Below are 23,043 nucleotides of genomic sequence, written 5' to 3' on the forward strand. Positions count from 1 at the left end.
CTCATGGGAAAATAATGAGGTTAAAATTGGATAATGTACTTAAGCCCTTTGAACGGTGTTTGGCAGAATAAGCATTCAATAAGCGATCGATGGTCGCTACTTTGTGCAGCTAATGACAGATTTCTCCAGCGAAGACTTTGAGCCCCTCAAGTCATCATCAATCTCAGAGCGGAAGTGTGCATTTTAACGAGGCACCTGGAGAGGCAGGGGAGACTTTGAGGCTTAGACGTTGAAGAACTTTATCCTGGAGAGTACCAGAAAGAGGACTTTGGTCCAATCCTGCATATTCCCCTGTGGTCCACAATGTGAAGTCTTCCTGGCTTTCTTGCACCTCTGGGGAGACAGTCCCTTTTGCATTCCTCCTGGAATTGCAAATGTGAAGCAGCATCTCCCCACCTCCAGCCCTTTCTTGTCTTCATGTTTTATTCCTTTTCTGCAGACATCAAGCGGCTGCACATTTCCTGCTTGTGATTACCAGGCAACCACTGCTGTTGCAAATTCATGGAGAATCAACAAAAACAATGATTTGCTTATTGAATCAGCAGAAAACTCCAACTCTTGAACAGCAAAAGCCAGACCCAGACATAATGACCACCCTAGAGAGGACACCAGCAATGACCAAGTAAAAGAGGACTCTTTCTTAGAGCTAAACAGAATGAAAGAAAATATAGGGGCTCTTAAGGAATCCGACAGTTCTCCATTCTCAGTCAAGTGCATTTATAAATGAGCCAATAACGTTGAAATTGTCCTTTGTTGTTCTGTTGTTGAGTCTAGCTTATTAAGAGTAATGTTGACCTCAGCCCAGAAGCAATTTTAATTTTCTAATTCCAGCTTCTTTACAAGTTTTTAACTTGTTATGAAATTCCAGAAATCAAACCCAGGGACTCATATGCTTTCATGCAATCATCATTTAGGAAGCTAATTAAGAGAGACAACTCATAGCTCCCACATACAAGGTCCCACAATCTGACCTTGCAGTTCCTGGTATTTACATCTTAACAAACTAAACATCCCAAGAGCTCTGGTATGCATGGTCCTTCAGAGCCCCCCTGTCTGAGAAATGTGGTCCTCTGCCAAGCTTATTTAGCGAGCCCAATCACATTACTCTTTCCTTAGGCTTCCCCCTGGTTTCTGCAGATCAAGTCAAATCCTCCTCTTTCCTCCTATCACCATCTTCTTCATCTCCATGTCTGAGAATCCAATCAGCCCACCAATTTACAAATTGTATTTCGAGTGTCATATTAAGTGTTTGTTGGCAGAAATAGGTTGGTAGGAGGAAAGAACAACAACCTTGAATTTTCACTTACTGCCTGAAGTTATGTATCTCTCAGAGGAAACGCGGGCAACAAAAATAAACAGGTCTTGCAGGAAGAAGGAAATTGAAAACAAGTCATTTCACCTTCTCCACCCCTCATCTGTGACTTAATGATCGGCAGTGTCCAGTGCAGTAGGGGCTGGCCACCTGCGGCGGGGTTGAGCACTTGGGTCATATGATCCAAAGTGAGCTGTGCTCCACGTATAGAACAGACACTGGATTTTGAAGACTTGTATCAAAAAAGGAAAGGATGAAAAAAAAAACATAAATATCTCATTAATCCTTATATTAGTTCCATGCTGAAATGGTAGCTACTTAGTAATTCAATTAAACAAAATGCATCATCAAATTAATATCACTAGTCTTCTTTGCCTTTTTAAATATAACTATATATATATAGAAACTATATATATAGAAACTATACATATAGAAAATTTAAAAATTATATCTGTGGCTCATATTATATCTGTTAGTGTTGACCCAGACTGCTTCATCCAGGATGATAGCCACAAGTCACAGGTGGCTGTTTAAATAATTTATATTTAAGTTAAATTTAAAATTAGCTCATCTATCACACTATCTGTATTTCAAGCTCTTATTAGCCACATGTGGCTAGTGGCTACCATAACTGATGAGGCAGACACAGAACATTTCTATCCTTGTGGAATGTTCTATTGGACAGATCTGACGTAATAGTTTCATACTGTTCTAAATTACTTTTAACAGTCTACCCTGAACTCATTAATTGGAGTTTATATTGGAAATTTTACTCCCTGGCCCAACCCAAACCCCAGTACTTTCTTTTCTGCTCAACTCCTAGATTGTGTTTGTGTTGTGATTCTGAAGGGCCCTCTGTGGGAAGCACAAATTCAAACAAAGCAACCACTCATGGCCTCATTCTCAGGCTGATTGCCTGGACCCTCCTCTCTTAATTAGAGATCACTGTATTAGTTTCCTGTTGCTGCTGTAACAAGTTACCTCAAAGTTAGCAATTTACAATGTATAACACTAACATATTATCTTACAGTCTGGATGTCAGGAATCTAAAATCTAAAGCTGGAGGCTTCAGGGGAGAATCTGTTTCCTTGCCTCTTTTTGGTTTCTATGGGCTACCTGCACTCCTTGGCTCACAGCCACATCTCCCCACTGCTCTCATTTCCACGTGGCTTCTTCTTCGGATTCCCTGCATCCCTTTTATAGACCCCCTTTGATTATGCTGGTCTACCCAGGTAACCCAGGATAACCTCTCCCTCTCAAAATCCTTAATTTAATTATATCTACAAAGTCCCTGCTGCCATGTAAGTTGACACAATCACAGCTTTTGGGGATAAGGATGTGGACTTCTTTGGGGGACCATTTAATAGTGTGCATAACTCCCACCAGAAAACCAGCGCCCTTTATCTGACTTCTGCATGTCATGTGAAAAGGCCAAATAAGCGTGCATAACCCAAGGAAACCACAAACTCTGCGTGTTTTCCACTAAAATGCCCTCGCAGAAGTCAAACAACTCTGAGAACTTTGGATATAATACACTTGCTCATGTGCCTGAGGCAAGAAGATATGAGCCTTCAGGATAGGAGGTCGTACCACTGATTCACATCAGAGTTGAATCAAAGACTCACCTTGCTGGGTCATTATTGTCACTTTTTCCCCAGATTCCGGAAAGCTTCTGCCTGCTGTGTCCCTCACCCAGAGGAGAAATTATTTGGCTAGAAGTCAATGACATGACCCATGTGTTAGAACCATTCCTGGTTGAAAACCAGCTTATTAATAGGGGGAGAAAAGAGCACAGGCAACGAACACATCTCTGAATCACTGGAGAGGGAAAAATGGAGAAGCATAAACGAACCAACTCTGGGAAGATTCTCACTTGATAATTTTATAGACAATCCATTACAAGTTTGCAGTGCATGTTTTCAAGTTGTCAATACCATTAATGTCTCTAGGTAGTGAAATGCCATCAAGAAGATCTCACAAGCCCTGCTGAATGCACAGGGAAAGATATCAAAGTAGCATTGGCTCAGGCCGAGCTAAAATAATTCATGTAGAGGAAAGGTAACCCAAACCCTCATTATAGTTTTGTGCCTTAAAGTGTATTTGGGATCCCAAAAAGGATCACAGCAAGTATACCCAAAACACAATGACCCTACACCCAGCCAAAGGAGCCAAACAAAATGCTGAATCCAAGAAATATTTGGATGTAAAATTGAACACTTTCTTATTACTGAGCTCCCAGTAGCAACAGGAATTAACTTCCCAATACACTTGCCAAGGAATCGAAAAGTTTTCAAATCCAGTTTGTTGGAGTTCAGTTTATCCATTGTAAGTTATATCACACTGGGCCACTACTTAATGAGAGTAAAATTCCATCTAAAAGAATGAAAAACTGGACTCATTCCAATCACAAGGGAAAAATAAGAGACCCAGAATAACTAAAGCAATCCTTAGCAAGAAGAGTGAAGCAGGTGGCATTACTATACCAGACCTTAAACTGTACTACAGAGCAATAGTAATGAAAAGAGCATGGTATTGCCACCAAAATTGACTTGTAGACCAATGGTACAAAATAGAGGACACAGAGACTAACCCACATACAGTTAACTTCTATTTGACAAAGGCACCCAAAACATACATTGGAGAAAAGATAACCTCTTCAACAAATGGTGCTGGGAAAATTGGAAATCCATATGCAACTAAATGAAATTAAACCCCTGTCTCTCACCATGTACAAAATTCAGCTCAAAATAGATTAAGGACCTAGGAATTAAACCAGAGACACTGTGTCTATTAGAAGAAAAAGTAGGCCCAAATCTCCATCATGTTGGATTAGGCCCCAACTCTGATAGCATAAGAATTAATATCAAGAATCAATAAATGGGATGGATTCAAACTAAAAAGCTTCTTCTCAGCAAAAGAAAAAATCAGTGAGGTGAATGGAGAGCCTACTAATTCAGAACAAATTCTTACATCAGGTAGAGCACTAATCTCTAGAATTTATAAAGAACTCATAAATCTTAACACCAAAAAAATCGATAAATGGGCCAAGGAACTGAACAGACACTTCTCATAAGAAGATATACAATCAATCAACAAATATATGAAAACAATGTTCATCATCTCTAGCAATTAGAGAAATGCAAATCAAAACTACTCTAAGATTTCAACTCACTCCAGTCAGAATGGCAGCTATTACGAAGACAAACAACAATAAGTGTTGATGAGGATGTAGGTAAAAAGACACACTCATACACTGCTGGTGGGACTGCAAATTGGTGCCACCAATATGGAAAGCAGTATGAAGATTTCTTGTAAAACTGGGAATGGAACCACCATTTGTCCCAGCTATCCCACTACTTGGTCTGTATCCAAAGGACTTAAAAACAGCATACTACAGGGACACAGCCACATCAATGTTTATTGCAGCACAATTCACAATAGCTAAACTGTGTAACAAACCTAGATGCCCTTCAGTAGATGAATGGATAAAGAAAATGTGGTATATATACACAATGGAATATTATTCAGCATTTGAAGATTATAAAATCATGGCATTTTCAGGTAAATGGATGGAGCTGGAGAATATAATGCTAAGTGAAATTGGCCAGTCCCAAAAAAAAACAAATTCCAAATGATTTCTCTGATTTAAGGATGCTGATTTATAATATGCTGTGGGGGGTGGGTGGATTAAATGAACTCTAGATAGGACAAAGGGGAAAAGGGGAGGGAGAGAAAGGGAGGGGGAATAGGGGTAGGAAAGATGGTAGAATGTGATGATCATCATTACCCTAAGTACATGTATGAAGACACAAATGGTGTGACTCTACTTTTTGTACAACCAGAGACATGAAAAATTGGGCTCTATATGTGTAAGATGAATTGTAATGCATTCTGTTGTCATATATGACAAATTAAAATTAAAAACTAAAAGATGGCATGAGATTCTCTAGAAACGCAATTCTAAGAATCTTAAAATTATGTTCACTCTATTCTGTACCCAAAACTATAGTTCCTGTACAAAACATATATTTTGCTAAAAATTGTTGAGCTTCACATTGTAAGATTTTATACATATTTGCATAATTTGATGTTTTGTTTATTTGTTCAAGTCACTAGCAGGTTCACTTTACACAAAAACTACTATCATCTTTTGAAATGGTAAATATAATTATATTTTTAAATTATTTCTATTGAGACATAATGTTTGTTCATCTTTATGTGTTACCCTGTGGTAATGCAATACATGCATACAATGTGTAATAATCAAATCATCATAATAAATATTTTCATCTCTTAAAAAAAAAGAATGAAAAAGACACTCAGAGAGACTGACTTGCCCCTCCCCCTTCCTCTACTTCCTCTTTTCTTAAACTTTCTGGCTTCCTCTTCTGCCCCTAATTCTGTTCTTCTGTGCACAACTGTGGTCCACATCTTTACCATCACCCCCTCCCCCATTCAACCTCTGTATTTCCCCATAGTGTGAGTTTCACATAATTCACAGGGACCATCCAGGGCATGAAAAGTTCCTTCCTGAATTTTAGCACAAAAGTCAGGGAAGGAACAGGTTCCGTGGCATTCTGTGTAGTTTCTAGACTAGGTAGCGCAATTATCCAGAAAACGTCCAAATGTTTTAGCAGCTAAGTTTCTTGGGCCACCACTAGCTCATACATAGCCTTGGTACACATTAAGAAAAGAGGTACTGTCTTAGTTTGTTTTCTATTATTATAAATGAATACCTGACAGTAGGCAATTTATAAAGAAGAAATGGTTTATTTTAGCTAACAGTTCTGGATGCTGGGAAATCCAAGGCTGGGTGGTTCATCTGGTGAGGACTTCATGCTGCTTTATAACCTGGCAGAAAAGGGAAGGGAAAGGGCAAGAAGGTGCATACAGGGACAGGAGACAAAAGGCAAACGCCACTTTCATGATAACTAATCAAGTTCCTAGAGAGCAAGGACTCACTCCCATGAAATGGCATTAATTTCTTCATGAGGACAGAGGCTTCAGGATCCAAAACCTCTTAAAAGTTCCACTATCTCTCAAACCATGATACTGGTGACCAGGCCCCAACATGAGTTTTGGTGAAGACAGGCATTCCATATTCTAACGGTAACAGGCAGCTTCCTCCAGGAAGTGTTCTTCATTTGGGTTCTGCCACAGTCTGGCTGGGCACACAATAACCGGGAGGTCACGAGCCACTTGTAGGTTCAAAACAGGAACTACTTTATTGCCAGAACCCCACGGGAACTCTCCAGAATTCCACGGAAACGCCGCGAGAACCAACGTGTACTCCGCGAGAACTCAAAAATAGCGGGCACCCGAGGTAGCAGGAGCCACCTTATTGCCAAACAGCAGAGGTTTACATACAGAACTGAATACACAGCTTGCCTCAATTCAGCATCATCCAGTTACAGCAATCAGTCATTATCTTAATAATTATACACAACCCAACTCAATTATCATCATCTTAATGGCTCGCTGGCGTTACTTCTCAAACACTCCTCCCGGCAAAATGCCAGGCGCCATCCTGACCTGGCTGTGGCTCTCAACATCGTTCCTCGCCAAGCAAAGATGGAAACAAGGCCTTGGAGATGGGCCATGTCTTGGGACATGATGCCAGGAAGCAGGAATGAGGGGGAGCAGGAGGGAAAGCCAGGAGGGCTGCACCAATGTGGGGAGCTCAGGCTCCATACCACTGGGACCCTTGGGGCATTGCAGTGGGAACCTCAGAACTGTCCTTCTCAGGGTCAGAAGGCACCTATGTCAAGAACTTCCTGCAGGAGTTAATCTCCCTACACTTCCAGGTTGCTCTCCACAGCAGTTCTGAACAGAGGCAGGTGTAGAGATAACAGGCCTTTGACCTGAAGTAACATCAGAGGATACCCCCTGCCTCCCACCAAGCCACAGATATATACTGAAGGGATTTTCCCTGCAGATCTGTGGCCCAGGACGCCAAAACCACCTGCTGTGAGACCCAGCCCAGTCCTGGGTTGCAAAGAGGACCTGGCTTGGATTGCTGCCTGCCCCTCACCAGGCACTCTCTGTGAAACCATATAGGGAGGATCTGCAGGATCTCTGCTGAGAAAAGGCATAACTGCATCCAGTTATGCCCCAGTGAGATTTGGGGATGGGGGGACTTTTTCAGGTGGGACAAAATGGTCCAGAATTGCATGAGGCCCAAATCAAAACCAAAAAAAAAAAAAAGAAAAGAAAGAGGCCTGAAAGCTCACAAAGCTGCCAAATCAGGACACTAAATAAAATAATGAAAAATTACGAGTGAACTTGAGTTAAGCCTGGAGCTACCTGCCCACATGGCCCAGAATCCACTGAATCCCTGAGGAAGCCTCCAGTCTTTGGGGCCTGCTTGACCTATTGACAGCCTCATCCACAGAAGGCACTCTTGTAAGCCGGTCCCAGGCAAGTTCATCATTTTCTTAAATAGGTACCTGAACCAACAAGCTCTGCATCATCAGGAGACAGGAAACACCAGGCCCTGGAATGTCCAAGACTAAGAAAACAGAGGCGCAGCTCAGGGAGGAGAGCAGGATAACTATGCTGGGCCTGTGCCATTGTTCAGATTTCAGACTCAGGAAATACCCAGAGGCAGGGAGAGGAAAAGGATGATATTTAGAGCTCATTAAAATGAAGCAATACATTCCCTCCCTCCCACTCCAAAGAGGATGCACTTGGCCAGCCTGGAACATTCTCCTATTCCCTCTTCATCCCATCACCACCCTGTGGCCAGAGCTCGCTCCCACTGTGCTCCTGCAGGACGTGGCTGTGTCCTCCCAGCTCAACAGAACTCCCCAATGCAGGCACCTCTTCCAGATGGGATTTCTTGTCCTTTGACATACAGACCCGGAAGTGGGATGGCTGGATTATTTTTTGAGGCACATGGATACTGTCCTCCATGATGGTTGTACTAATTTACATCCCCACCAACAGTGTGCGACAGTTCCTTTTCCTCCAAAAGTTATCACTACACTCACGATGTGGGAGCCTCAACAGATGAATGGATAAAGACGATACAGGCTGTATACTCAGTGGAATACTACCACCCCTGTCACTGCAACAACTGGAATGAACATGGAGGACAGAATGCTAAGTGACGTGAGTCAGACATGGAAAGAAAAATACTGCAGGAATTCACTCACATGTGGAATCTTAAAAAAAAAAAAAAAAAAAAATCCCCAAATTTGTCAACTCAAGGTAGAAGGCTTTTCTAGGAATGAAGGAGTAAAGGAAAAGGGGAAGATGTTGGTTTTTCACTATAGGATCAATGTGGGGGTCTAATGCACAGCATGATAACTATAGTTAATAATATTGCATTGTTTGCTTGAAATTTGTTGACAGAGTAGATCCCAAATGTTCTCTCTCTCTCTCTCTCTCTCTCTCTCTCTCTCTCACACACACACACACACACACACACACACACACACACACACATTTTTAAATGTATAGTGAGGGAATGAATGTGTTTGTTAGCCCTGCTGTGTGCCTCAAGTACATCCATCACTCAATTTAGCAAGTGGCTGGTGGAGTTGGCCTCCCTGTTCATCACCCTTACTCTACTGGGTGGTAGGGAAAAAGTCCAAAATGCTGAGTAAATAAATAAATGAGAGTTTGGGGGTCAGAGGTTAGCGGTAGAGCATGTGCTTAGCAATGCCCAAGGTCCTGGGTTCTATATATATATCCAGAATATATTTGTTCTGGATAGACTAAATGACAGGGCATCATACATTGTTACTCTATGGATTTTTACATTGTTAATCTCCTAATAATGCTTGCATACTGGTGGTATCTTTATAATAAATGTGCAAGACTGGAGGACATTCCAGTAAGGTCCTAGGAAGAGCTGGGAGCGGGGAGAAGGCTGCCTGCAGAGCTGATGTACTCAGCAAACCCTTCCACACCAGCCTCTGCACTGGGGCCTTTTATTTCCAAAATTTAAAAATTAATGTTCAAGACTGGGGATGCAGTTCAGTGGTAGAGAATTCGTCCAGCACGTGCAAGGGCAGATTCTGTGCGCGCGCACACACACGCGCACACAAATGATGAACACGTTAATAAAGAAAGGAAATGAAAGAAAGTAAAATATACAAATCAACTTCCTATTTCCAAAAGAAAAAAAAAAAAGTTGATTTTTCAGAAATGCTTCCATGTGTTCAAAACCAGGGGGTTGAATTTCTTGCACATGAAAAACTGATAAGAGATTTCAAATGAAGGAAAGGAAGAAATGGGTGCAGATACACTGGGGACCTTTTTATAGTACTGGAGTGTGAGAATGTTAATTAAAGGAGTCTCAGAATCAGAGAGGATCTGAGAAAGGAAGGAGTGAAGACTTAATTTTAGGTGTTGTTTCATCAGGTTTAAGGAAAAAAAAAAAAAAGCAGTTCATGAGCTACTTGCAACTCTTCTCAGGAACTTCATGGGCCTCCAAAAAGCTCCATCCAGTTGAGACCAATTTAATAAAAATCTCTCACCCCAGTGAAGGACCTGTTAATAGTGAAGAGCACAAATTAGCAAATCCTGGGGCATTAAATGAGCAGTGCAGAACCTGAGATACCATTCAAATGGTGTTCTTCAAAGAGCCCTACTCAAACATTTTTCAAAACAGAAGATAAGAACTTAACTGTTGTGCACGCTGGTTGGACCAAGAAATTCCAAAACCTGGCCTCCCTGTGTATTTCAGCACCCACCAAGTGAATTAATAATAATTCAACTAATGACTTGTGTTCCTACCCTCAGCGGGGCATTCTGCTCAGAGGTTACATACCTGGTCTCCAGAGGTCTTCATGCCCTCCAGGGGGTCATTCCTATTTGTGTTTTGCAAATGCAGAAGCTGAGTACAGATGATTCAGCAAATTACCCACCTTACTTGGCTACTGAGTAGGAGAGCTGGCTCTTGACCCTCTGTCTGCTATCCTAGGTCAAGTTGCTTGCACTGTGTCACCAAAGAGCAGACAAAAGAGCAGAAGGTGAGCATAAAAGGAGCCCAAGGGAATCCAGCCAGACCAGTCCAGGACTAGCACACCCCGTCCTCATTCTGGACTCTGCTCTGGGCCACCCTGTGTCCCCAGCCCTGATGACCAGCAGGAGTGATTTCGAATGACCATAGAAGTCATACCCTCAGACTGAGGGCCACAGAGGCCCATTCAACTAAAACACAGGAGAAATTCTTGTAAGTATATCTAGGAATCACAGTATCTGTAAGTAAGCAGGAAGCCAACTGGTGAGTTGAAATAAAATGATCTCTCACCAGAACAGATTGGCAGGGGTCTCTTTGTCCCTCAGCTCCGATGGTCCTGGCATGGACCACCGTATCCATTAGGAAGAAGATAATTTTTTAAAAGAATTAACGTGCTGGTAGCTGAACTGGGCCACTATATTGCCCACCAGCTAGGGGCACTTGTGTGTGTACTCAGGTTATGCAAAGCACCAACATTACAAATGGATCCTAATAGGCAGCCCCCCCAGACCCTGTGCATGTAGGTACAATGCCCTTATATCTGGATGACTCTTCATACAATTAACTTTTTGTGTAACATGTTACTTCATCTTCCCCAATTACACTGGAAGGTCCTTACGGATAGCATCTGGAACTTTGACTGCAGTTTCCAAGAAAAGTCTTGCTTATATCCAGAACCAAATACAGCCATGTGTCACATAATGACATTTCAGTCAATGGTGGACTGCACCTACAACCGTGATCTACAAGATGATGTGACCTAGTGGTGTCATGGATGTCTTGTTTGTGTAGTACACTGTGATATTCATACACCAATGAAATCAGCAAACTATACGCTTCTCAGAATGTGCCTCTATTATTTAGCAACACATACCTGTAGAAGTTTTCTTTTAAAAATGACTAGATCTGGACATGCGGAGCAGTGAAATAGGACTGTCTGACACCTACCACACATGCATGCTCTACTTGCAAGTACCAGGAATTGCCAAGGGGAGGAAGGTATGTTGAGGACATGGGTATTTAATAGAAGCCAAAATCCATTCTAGGGAACAGGTTTGTTAGAAGTTGAGGTATCAGGTTGCCCTTCAGAGACATTTTTAAAGGGGTACTTGCCCTCATGTCCCCAATACCATTCAATTTGAGTCATGATGTACCAGCCATGATGCCTCTGGTCCAAAGGCCTTTGGAACAGGGACAGTTTGATCTGTTTCCAAGTATTTACTAAGCAGCTGTGAAAGCCAGGTTCTGTGACAGGCAGGAAGTCACTCTATCATGAAAAGAGTTTAGATCCTAACATCATTAATAACCCGATAAGTGCTTATTTACTCCCCCACCTGTCCCCCACTATCATCACCAGACTTGGGTGCCCTGAATGACTTATTCCCGAGTCCATTCCTCATGTGCCAGCCCCTCTCAGGACCTGATTCTCCCAACAGATAGGGAGTCACAGCAGAGGGAGCGAGAATGAAGTCGAGTGTCAGACCCATGTCCCAATTCTGGCTCTACTCATCAATAGCCTCATTTGATGACCACACACTGCAACTGCTGAGTGTCAGACACTGCAGAGCAGCAAGCCAGAATCCTAGTCTGACAGAGGGAAAAGCTCTGGGAACAAAGGTTCCAATCCTGGTGGCCAGTGGTTTAAACGGCTCCCATCCTGTTCTTGTCTACTGTTCTCCTAGCACCCTGCACAGTCCCGACCTATGTTGAATGGATGTTCAGTGGTGTCCATGAATAAGCAAACACGTTCATAGCAAGCGTTTCTTGAGGGCTTACTGTGCCAGGTGCTGTTAGGAAAGTCACGTGCATTAACTCATGCGATGCTCACAAGCACCTTTGGAGGGGACGTTGTGATAACCTACCTGCCTAACTTGTAGTCTGACCCCAGAGTCTGTGCAGTGAGCCATTATAATATGCTAAGTTCATACAGCCAGCAAATCACAGAGGAGGCAGTAATCCTTTGAGGACATGGGCAAGGTCTTGTCCTTCCTGCTGATTTCAATACTGACATGGATGTGACCACCCAGTGCTGTGATGTCTCCATTTCTTCACCTCCTTATCTCCAACAACCATTTCCAACTTCTGTCTCGACCATCAACCCTGGGTGTTGTCATAGTCTGCAAAAATGTTCCACTTCCAAACTCTCAGTGCAGGGCTCTGCCAGTCCTGGGACCTTATTGCAATAATGGAGATACCTCCCAACCACTCTGTTTTTACTATTAAGGGCCTCCTCCTGCCTTCATTACCTTCCCTACTCTCCTGAGATCCGTGGTCTGTTATTTTAATCTTTCCTTTGCATCTGTCCCCAATAGACTTGACTTTCTCTATCACTGTCATCCAGCCAATCTACAACTGTTTTTAAATTTTTTTGATACACAAATGGAGCACAACTTTTCATTCTCTGGTTGTATATGATGCAGTTACACCATTCATGCGTTAATACATGTACATAGAATAATAATGTCTGTCTCATTACACCATCTTTCTCACCCCTATGGCCCACTCCTCTCTGCCTAATCTAAAGTTTCTCCATTCTTCCCTTGTCACCCATCCATTATGGATCAGGATCTACATATCAGAGAAAACATTTGATATTTGTTTTGGGGGGATTTGCTTATTTCACTTAGCATGATATTCTCTGACTCCATCCATTTCCCTGCAAATGCCACAATTTCATTCTTCTTTAGGGTTGAATAATATTCTATTGTGTATATATACCACCGTTTCTTTATTCATTTATCTATTGAAGGGCATCTAGGTTGGTTCCACAGTTTAGCTGTCATGAATTGAGCTCCTATAAACATTGACGTGGTTGCATCATTATAGTGTGCTGATTTTTAAGTTCTTTGGGTATAGAAAGACTATCTATAGAGTGGGATAGTTGGGTCAAATGGTGGTTCCATTCCAAGTTTTCCGAGGAATCTCCATACTGCTTTCCAGAATGGTTGCACCAATTTGTGGTCCCACCAGCAATGTATGAGTGTACCTTTTTCCCCACATTCCCCCCCAACACTTATTGTTGTTTGTACTCTTAATAGCTGCCATTCTGACTGGAGTAAGATGAAATCTTAGTTTTGATTTGCATTTCTTTAATTGCTAGAGATGATGAACATTTTGTCATATATTAGTTGGTCTATTATATATCTTCTTCTGTGAAGTGTCTGCCCAGTTCCTTAGCCCATGGATTGACTGGGTTATTGTGTGTGTGTGTGTGTGTGTGTGTGTGTGTGTGTGAAGTTTTTTGAGTTCTTTATATATCCTGGAGATTAGTGCTCTATCTGATGAGCATGTGGTAAAGATTTTCTCCCATTCTGTAGGCTGTCTCTTCACGTTATTGATTGGTCAAACTACAATACAACCATCGACTACATCAGAATCGTTGAATATTTCTGAGAAAAAATATACATCTGGGATGACAGGGGTAGCTGAATTCATGGCCACAGACCTCAAAAAAAAAAAAAAGGCACTCAACAACACTAACGCTGCCTCAAGCCATTTTCTTCCCCACTGTCCATAATGGATAGTATAAACCCTCTTTTGCTCCTCAACACACCACAGACCCCCACCCTCCACTTCCCCCTATCTGTCTGCACATGATCTTCACCAAAAATGAAAGGAATCAGACAGGAGCCCGCCTGCCCGTGGCCTAGTGGCTGACCCCACTATGGGGTCTACCTATGCCCGACCCCATTCTGCTCCCTTTCCCTCCTACACTATGGGAGCAACTTTGTGCTTCTCTCAAAAGCAAATCCTTCCTTTTCCGCTTTCTTAAACCCTCACTCCTCCATTTACTCCCTCTCTTCTGTGTGTTCAGTCTTCTTTCAACATGATTCTTCCCTTTACAAGAGGAGTGTGGTGCCGCCGCTGCACACGTCATGAATAAGGAACCAGGCACCCCACACACATCCTCCCTGAGAGCTCTCATTTCCCCCCGTTTTCCTGTACTGCAAAACTCCAACTCCCTCACCTCCATCCCTCTCTAAACCCACCCCACCTGGGCATTCTATCTCCCCCCTTCAGTGCTTTTGTCAATGTCACCAAATGATGTCCAGGTTGCCAAAGCCAGTGCACAATTCTGTCCTCACTTTACTCAAACTCTGAGCAGTGGCATCCAACACAGTTGGTCTTACCCTTCTGTTTGAAAAACACTCACCTTCTGGCTTCTTTGATGACCTTCCCTTCCATCGCGGGTCCCTTGGTCTCTTTGATCAACTTCTACACTCAACCTCTGAGAGTCGAAGGGCTTCTGGAGTGCTTCTAGCCTTTCCCCTTCTCTGCCTGTTGATCTTGTCCCCTGGAGCTAGGGTCTTATCCCATCCCACGGCTTTATCCCCACTACACATAAATGACTCCAGTATCTATAGTTCCATTCCTACCACTTCCCCAGACTCCTGATACATACATCCAACTGCTTTCAAAGACCCTTTATTGACCATTACACACACGTGAGCATGCGCACACACACACGCGTGCACACGTACACATACACACATGGCTTTTCCTCCCCATGTTCCTCCATATCAATAAATGGCACCCCCACCAGCCCCAAGTCCCCCCGACCCTCACTCTTCCTGTCCACTCATCAGTGAGTCCTGTCTCTGAGTGTGGCCACAATTCTCTAGTGTTTCCTGGCCTCCACCACCTGCACTTCCACCCTTCACAAACTTTCCCTCCTCTTGTCCACGGAGGGGCCTCCCTTTCTGCCTCTCCCCTCCATTCTCCATACGGCAAAACACAAAGAAAGTGTTTTCATTTGATTTTTAATTCTTTTCCCACTGCCTCTGGAGTGAAATCCAAACTTCCTTCTGCATCCTCAACACGCTGAAATATCTGTCTCCCTCTGGTTTTCCAGGGTCTTTTCAACATGGTCCCTCTTTTTCACTGTGCTCCAGCAAATCTGTCTCCCAATTTCCCACATCAGGACCTTCATCCTTATTCTATTCCCCTAAAATTCTCTTCTCCCAGCTCTGTAAGTTGGTTATTAGCCTCCTCTTGGTTTCTTTTGTTTATTTGTTGTCTTGCTTTTTTGGTGCTGGGGATCAAACATAGGGCCTCACATACGCTAGGCAAGGGCTCTGACACTGAGGTGGAGGCCCAATGGGAAGGCCCATAGCTCAAGTGTCACCTCCATAGAGATGGCTTCCTTGACCAGTCACAGCCTATCAAACACAGAATCTCCCGGTTCCTAGTTCTTGCAAATATGTACCAAGGATTTTAATTCCTCCTAACCTTATGAAGTGGTCTCTTTTATTCACATTATCAGTCCAGTCTTAAAACAAGAAAACTGAGTCTGCCCAGTGTGGTGGCACAAACCTTGAATCCCAAAGGCTCCAGAGGCAGGAGGATCGCAAGTTCAAAGCCAGGCTCAGCAACTTAGCAAGGCCCTAAGCAACTTAGTGAGAACCTGTCCCTAAATAAAATATAAAAACAGGGTGGGGAGGTGGCTCCGTGGTGGAGCACCCTTGGATTCAATTCTCAGTTCAAAAACAACAAAACAAAATCTGAGTCCAAAGAAAAAAATGACTATCACAGGCCAAACAGAAAGACAGGAGATGGTCTCAGTCTGGAACCCCTCACAGTCCACTCCAGGGGCCTCTTCACCCCGCCTTTCACATCACCTGCATGTTGCTTTTCAACACTTTTAATAGTATGGATATCATCTTGTTCAGTTATTTCTGCAATGTCAGCCTCCTCATTAGAATATAAGCAACATGAGGACAGAGACCATCACTGGATCCCCAGGGTCTCCCACATGGTAGGCACTTGACAAATAGTTGGTGCATAAATGAATAACTAAATCAAGAGCAGGGTTTGGATCAGAAACTTAAAATGCTTACGTCGATGGCTGCCCTGATTGTCGCACCTACCACGGTCCACATCTGTGTGACCACTAAGGATGAGCAGATCATTCTCGTGTCGAGGGGTTGAATAATGTTACCTGTGCTGTGTCTATTTTTCAGAGCAAGTTTACTATGCGGGTCCTGTTGATAATTCTAGTTTTGATGTTCCTGAGGTAAGTCTGAGTTTTCTGTCTAATGTTGTTACTTAATTATTGTATTGAACATTTCGTGAAGATGGAGACAGAAGAGGGGGGAGAAAGGATGAGGAGGAGGAGGAAAAGCAAGGAATTAAATAGTTTGAGACTTTTCCATAGGCAATCACTAAGAAAACCCTTTCTCAATAAAGCTGTGACTCTATAGTGGACACTTAGAAGTGTTCAATGCATGGCTTTGCCCTTTTGGATGTTCATTTGATGTGTCATTGAAACTTTAGGGATCTTCCAGGCACAAATCCCACTAAGAAGGATGCTGGAGTCTTGTGCACAGGATTGCCAAGGTCTATGGGGCTCCATATGGCTACACTGATTGGGGTGTGGGGGAGGCACCACGCACAGACTGGCAGTTCAGAGAAAGGAAGATGCATAAAACCACAAAGGCTTAAATATCCCCCTTGTAACTATTATCCATGGGCTGTGTCTTCGTTCATTTTCTGTTGCTATAACTGAATGCCACAGACTGGGTAATTCATAAAGATTAAAGGTTTATTCCGACCATGGAGACTGAGAGGTCTCTAAGAAGAGGCTGCATCTGGTGAGGTCCTTCTTGCTGGTGGGGACTCTCTGCAGGGTCCCAGTGTAGCCCAGAGCATCACATACTACACAGAAAAGACAGAGATAAACTGCTTTTTATAACAGACCCACTCTACAGACTACCCATTAATCTATTAAGAATGGATTAATCCATTTATGAGGGTATACCCCTCACAAGCTAATCAATCTTGGTCCCACCTGATCTCACCTGTTTACTGGGGATTAAATTCAACACAGGTTTCGGTGGGAACATTCGAACCATACATAGCAGGCTAACTAACTAAAGTGCTCATGTCCTGGACCTTCACTGGCAAGACTCACAACTAACATTAGAATTTTATATTTATTCCTTAAAAGTTAAAACTCCAAATAATGTGATTTATGGAATGTCTGAATTCGAGCCGCTCTGGCATAAGCAATATATTTTCAATATGCTACTCCTTCAAGAATCTTACGGAAGAGCACGAAAACAATTGTGGAAATGTGATCATTTAATTTCTTGGTTTTGTTTTGAACTTCATTTTACCAGCCATCCCAAACCTGAAAGAGCCACAAGAGACGAGACTCATCCATAAGGAATCTCCTCCACTTAGCTTCATTTCTGGGTTTGCTTCCTTTCTGCCCAGCCTCTGGGTTTCTGTCCCACAGCAGCGTCTGGAGAGGCCACCTTGGGTTTTCACTGCCCTTGTTCTCACAGCTGGGGTGGAAACCCCAGCTTTCTCTCCTGGAATCTGCAGAGTTTTCTCCTTAGGTGTTTCAGTATAATTTAGAAAATTTTCAAAAAAGGAAAACTCATCCTCTCTTCACTTCTAGGATCCAGGGCCAAAAATCTTCCAGATAGCTTTTTTTTTCTCCTTAAATCTTTGCTATTTGAATTTTTTTGGTCTCATTTTCCTTCTGATACCCCACAGGAGACTGACATAAAAGTTGCTAACCATTGATTTTCATTTTGCATAATTGGCTTTTTCTTTAACTAGCTGCCCTTAGCAATCGCTGTGAAATAGAAAAGGACTTTTTAAAGTCATAGAACCCTTCTGAAAGAAAACTCACCAGAGGTGTAAAAAGCTTTACAGGTGTTCCTTGATTTACAAGGGGGCTACATCCTGGTAAACCTATTGTAAGTTGAAAATAACATTAAATCAAAAATGCATGTAATGCACCTAACCTACCAAGCATCCTAGCTTAGCCTCAAGTACATTGTAAACTGTTGGCTGCTATCGTTTGGGATTGTGTGGCTAATGGGAAGAAGCCTCAGCTCTCTCTTGGTGCCCAGGATCAAGAGAGGATCATACTGCATGTCACTATCTTGAGAGGAGATCCAAATTCAAAATATCTTTTCTACTGGATGCATATCACTCTCAAGTCATCCTAAGTTGAACCACTGTGACTCAGGGACCAAACCTATTGCAGTCATTTGCTATGCTTAGAAGAAAAGTAGTACCTTCCTTCCTTAACCCAGAGCAGTGCTAAAGAAGGCATGGCCTGATGTGAGGGCAAAGCCACGGTCAGGTCTCCTGAGCCTGGGCCTGGGCCTCCTCCCCTTCTGAGGCTCATGCCTGGGACAATGGCAGTCCCTGCTTGGTCAAAAATGTGGCTCAATGTTAAGTGCCTTGGTATTACTTTGCATTTATTTTTTAGGTAGAGAAATAGACAAATACTATTTTTAGTTGGCATGTAATAATTATACGTATTTGTAACATATACTGTGATATTTCAATGTTTGTATACAATGTACAGTCATAAAATTGGTATGTCTATCACCTCAACATTTATCCTGTGTTGGAAACATTCCAAACCATCCCAAATAGCTTATTTTCCATCTAACACACCCAATTATTTAGCCTAAATTGAAGTCTTGCATGCAATATTATATCTGTTTATGCCTTCTGTCTTCTTAATTAGAATTTAGAGATCCTTTGGCTTCCCAAAGCATATGGACAACAAAGTATAGGTACATTCTTAGCTATGTATTACCAAGGAAGCAAATACACATTCCAAACTCACAAATCCAGAGTCCTCCTCAAGAGCACAAAGACTACAGCCATCTGTCCACCTGTCCCCAGATTGTCACAGTTGCCTAAAGACTATTACCAGAGTATGTGTGTCTTGTAATGCATCATCTAGAGCACCTTTCTCCAAATACTCCATTTTCTTTTCGACTCATAAAGCAATAATGAAAAACTCATTTGGTTTTCAACAATTTTGTAGATTGTGGGCTTACCTGCACTTGGAGAGTTAAAAGACAAGTAGAGAATAAGGATGATGATGATTATGGTGATAATGGTGGTGGTGGTGGTGGTGATGATGAAGAAACACCATCAGATAAATTTCAACTGGCCTTTACTCATAATTAATTCTCCAATTTTTACACTGTTTCGGTGAAATTCCTAACACTGCTTCTAATATCAGAGTTGCTTGGCATTTGACCTGCAGAATTACAGAATCCTCAAGCTGAATCACCTAATCAGTCCTCACACCCAAAGAATCACCCAGAGCATAGCCTGCTTCTCTCAAATGCAATTTCCACCTGAGCCTTTGCTAATTGCTAGAAAGTTGCCCTCTGCTACCAAAAGCAGCCGATCTTGCAACTTCTATCCAGTGGTCTGATTTATTCCTTCCCTCTGGCTTGATAAAGATTAAACTCCTTCCCTCCTTTGGGTGACAGGCAGTTCAAAGATGTGCCAGGCATTTCTTATGCATCCTTCTCTCTTGACTTTTCTGCTCTGCTTGCCACTACCTCTCACCTCTCTGAGTTTTCTTCTCCAGACTAGTGAGTCTACAGACATGCTACCACAGTGTGCAGAGAACAAGACAGATGCATGTCAACCCCTGGGATAATCCCACAATTCCTCATGTAGCATGGCTCTCATGGCCTCTTCTAAGTGGTTATATGCCACCTGCAAATGAAGAGTACTGTTGCTAGAAAGGAATCCTGAAAGATGGCACCCTTCTTCATGATAGAGCATTTTGGTTCTATGCTGGGAAATTTTGCCCTCACAGGGATTTCCTCCATTTCAACAAATGATACTTTATCCTCCCAATTGCCCAGGCCAGAAGGCTTGAATCCATCTCTTGCCTCTCACTCACTTGGGTTTCCTCAGCAATCATAATGGTTCTCCTTTCCAAATCTATCCCAAACCCAGCCCCTTCTCCCTATCTCCACCAAGTCATGCTCACCTCTCACCTGGATGACTGCAGTCTTCTCCTACCTAATCATGAGGCTTCACCCTTTCCCACTACAGCCTCTTTTCAACATGGCAGCCAGAGAAATTCTATTCACACATAAGTCAAATGCAACCACTCTTCTGGAGAAAACGGTCATAACCTGAGACCCTTTTAGACCCTTTTAGACTGGAAGCCAACATCCCCACCCTGACCTGTGAGGTCCTAAGGTTCTGGATTCCTGTGGACTCCCACTCTCCCCTCCTCTCCTTTCTCTCCTGGCAGCCCCGCTGGCCTCCTCAAACACTGAGCCATCAGCCCCAGAGCAGCATGGCGCCCCCCTGCACCTTCTTCAGGTCTTTTCCTAAAGGCCCTTCTCTCAGTAGATCCTCTCTTAACCACTGTCCTCAAAATTGCAAACCAGTTGAGGATACAGGGGTAAAGGTGCATTCATACATTGTTGGTGGGACTGCATACTAGAACAACCACTTTGGAAAGCAGTATGGAGATTTCTCAAAAGCAAAGAAATGGAACTACCATATGACCCAGATGTCCCACTCCTTGATATTTATCCAAAAGAACTAAAATCAGCATACTATAAGGATGCAGGCACTTCAATATTTATAGCAGCTCAATTCACAATAGCCAAGTTATGGAACCAACCTAGGTGTCCTTCAACAGATGAATGGATAAAGAAAATGTGGCCCAGACACACAATAGAGTTTTACTCAGCCATAATGAATTAAATTATAGCATTTTCTGGTAAGTGGGTGGAACTGGAAAACATCATGCTAAATGAAATAAGCCAGACTCAGAAAGTCAAGGGGCAAGTGCTCTCTCTCATGTGCAGAAGCTAGAACAAAATAAAGGGGGGAAGCCAGGTGGAGGGTATTCCACGAAAATAGAAGGGAAATCAGTGGAGTAGAGGAAGGGGACATAGGTGGAAGGAAGTGGGATGGGATGAAATGTGGAGTGAAATTTACCAAATTCTGCTGTGTATGTATATGAATATTCCACGGTGAATTTTACCAATTCAAAAAACAATAAATAAATGCAAGGAAGATCAGTAGAGTATAGAAAGGGAAACAGGGAGAGGAAGGAGGGGAGAGAAACAGAAAGGACTGAGGACTGACATAGAGCAAATTATATCCATGCATGTATGATTATGTCAAAATGAAGCCTGCTATTTTGCATAATGATGATGCACTCATAAATACATTTTGAAAACTGCAAACCAACATTATTCCCACCCTCCCCAGCTCTCCCACCCACTCCTTCCTGCCCTGTTCTCCTTAGCATCAGTATTTAACAAGCTCTCCATGGTCCCTCATGTGTGGCTTGTTCATCTCTCCCAGAAAGACAGAGCCCTACAGGGCAAGGAGTTGGTTTGTCTTCTTCTACTTCATCCCCAGTGTCTGGAATCAGGCCTTATACATAAGAGATGCTCAATAAATACAGCCCATCTGGGGGGTTTGTTCCAGGATCCCCTCAAACACCCAAATTCACAGATGCTCAAGTCCCTTAGATAAAATGGTGTAGGATTTGCATATGACCTATGCACATCATCTGCATATTTTAAACCATCTCTAGATTACTTAGAATATCTAATATAATATTTAATATAATATAAATGTTGTATAAATAGGCAGGATGTGGTGATGCATGTCTATAAACCCAGCAATTTAGGAGGTTGAGGCAGGAGGATACAACTTCAAACCCAGACTGAGCAACTTAAGGCCCAAGTTACTTAGTGAGACCCTGTCTCTACATAAAATATTAAAAAGGGCTGGGGATGTGGTTCAGTGGTAAAGTGCCCCTAGATTCAATCCCTGGTACCAAAATATATATATATATATATATATAACTATTTATGTAAAATATATATATATATATATATATATAAAACTATTTATGTAATATATATATATATATATATATAGTTTTTTTTTTACATAAATAGTTGTTATGGGAATAATGACCATGATAAGAGTCTGTAGCTGTTCAGTACAGATGCAACTCTTTTTCAAACATTTTCAGTCTGCAGTTGGTTGAAGCTGTGGTGTGAAAACCTCAGGCCCAGAAGGCTGGCTGCTGAATGATTGACTATAGTGTATGTCCCCTGCCTAATAATTCTCCCTGTGTCTCTTGCAGGGAGAATACCAGGTTTTGCTGAAACTGTATAATGAAAACCGTTCCACAGTGGCTTGTGCCAATGTCACTGTCATTGCCTCCTGACTGTGGCCTGCAGGCAAAAGCACAGTAAGCTCATTCTCATGGGAACTCCAAGGTCCCCAGACTCAACCGGCTTTGTAAGAAGAACCAGTTGATGACAGAGAGATTCTGAAGAACTTCCTGGCAGTGCAGCGGCTAAGTTGAGCCCCAGGATCAGATGTCCCCATACTCCACAGATGGAATGAAACCCTGGAAATTATGTGCTTCTGGGGAGCCTCTCAGTAGTCACTAGGCAGTCTTCAGGGTCATTTCTTCCCTAATTAGTTACCCAGACTCACCTTCTTTTGGATTCCTTAGAAGATTTACCTCACCATTACCCAGAATAAAGAAAACTGGCTCACAACTCTTCAGCATGCATTTTTCAAAACATCTTAGTACAATACTGTCATTAAAAAGTCATTTTCTCCAGATACAGGTGTCACCTGCTGGCACAGCATAAGTTCTTCTAAGAAATTCAGAAGCATGATGCTCCATCTACAAGTAGAGAACTGTGAAAATGTGTGGAACCTCACAAAACGCTCCCCTTCATCCTCTGTGTCAGCCAGCTTTCCGTCACCACAATAAATACCAGGGACAATTGACCTATGAAGAGAAAAGGGTTACTTTGCCTCACAGTTTTGAAAGTTCTGTCCACAATCATTTGGCCCCTGCTGCTTTAATTTGTGGCTGCCAGCACATCATGGTGGGAGCATGTGGTAGAGCAAATCCACTCACCATATAAGCCAGGGAGCAAAGAGGAAGAAGAGGGATCAGGGTCCCACAGTCCTCTTTAAGGGCACA

The 23,043-nt window shown here is 42.6% G+C and overlaps 1 protein-coding gene across 1 annotated transcript in view; it reads left to right on the plus strand.

Moving 5' to 3' along the window:
• Positions 1 to 22,555, plus strand: part of Ly86 (lymphocyte antigen 86) — a 60,936-nt gene extending 38,381 nt beyond the window's left edge. The window contains exons 4-5 of the mRNA XM_076857890.1: positions 16,241 to 16,293; positions 22,183 to 22,555. Coding sequence (XP_076714005.1) covers positions 16,241 to 16,293; positions 22,183 to 22,266 — 137 coding nt within the window. The 3' untranslated portion in view covers positions 22,267 to 22,555. The remainder of the gene's footprint in view (positions 1 to 16,240; positions 16,294 to 22,182) is intronic.
• The last annotated feature ends 488 nt before the right edge of the window (positions 22,556 to 23,043 follow it).

The sequence above is a fragment of the Callospermophilus lateralis genome, chromosome 6 (genome assembly GCF_048772815.1).
Source record: "Callospermophilus lateralis isolate mCalLat2 chromosome 6, mCalLat2.hap1, whole genome shotgun sequence".
In the NCBI taxonomy this organism is placed as follows: domain Eukaryota; kingdom Metazoa; phylum Chordata; class Mammalia; order Rodentia; family Sciuridae; genus Callospermophilus; species Callospermophilus lateralis.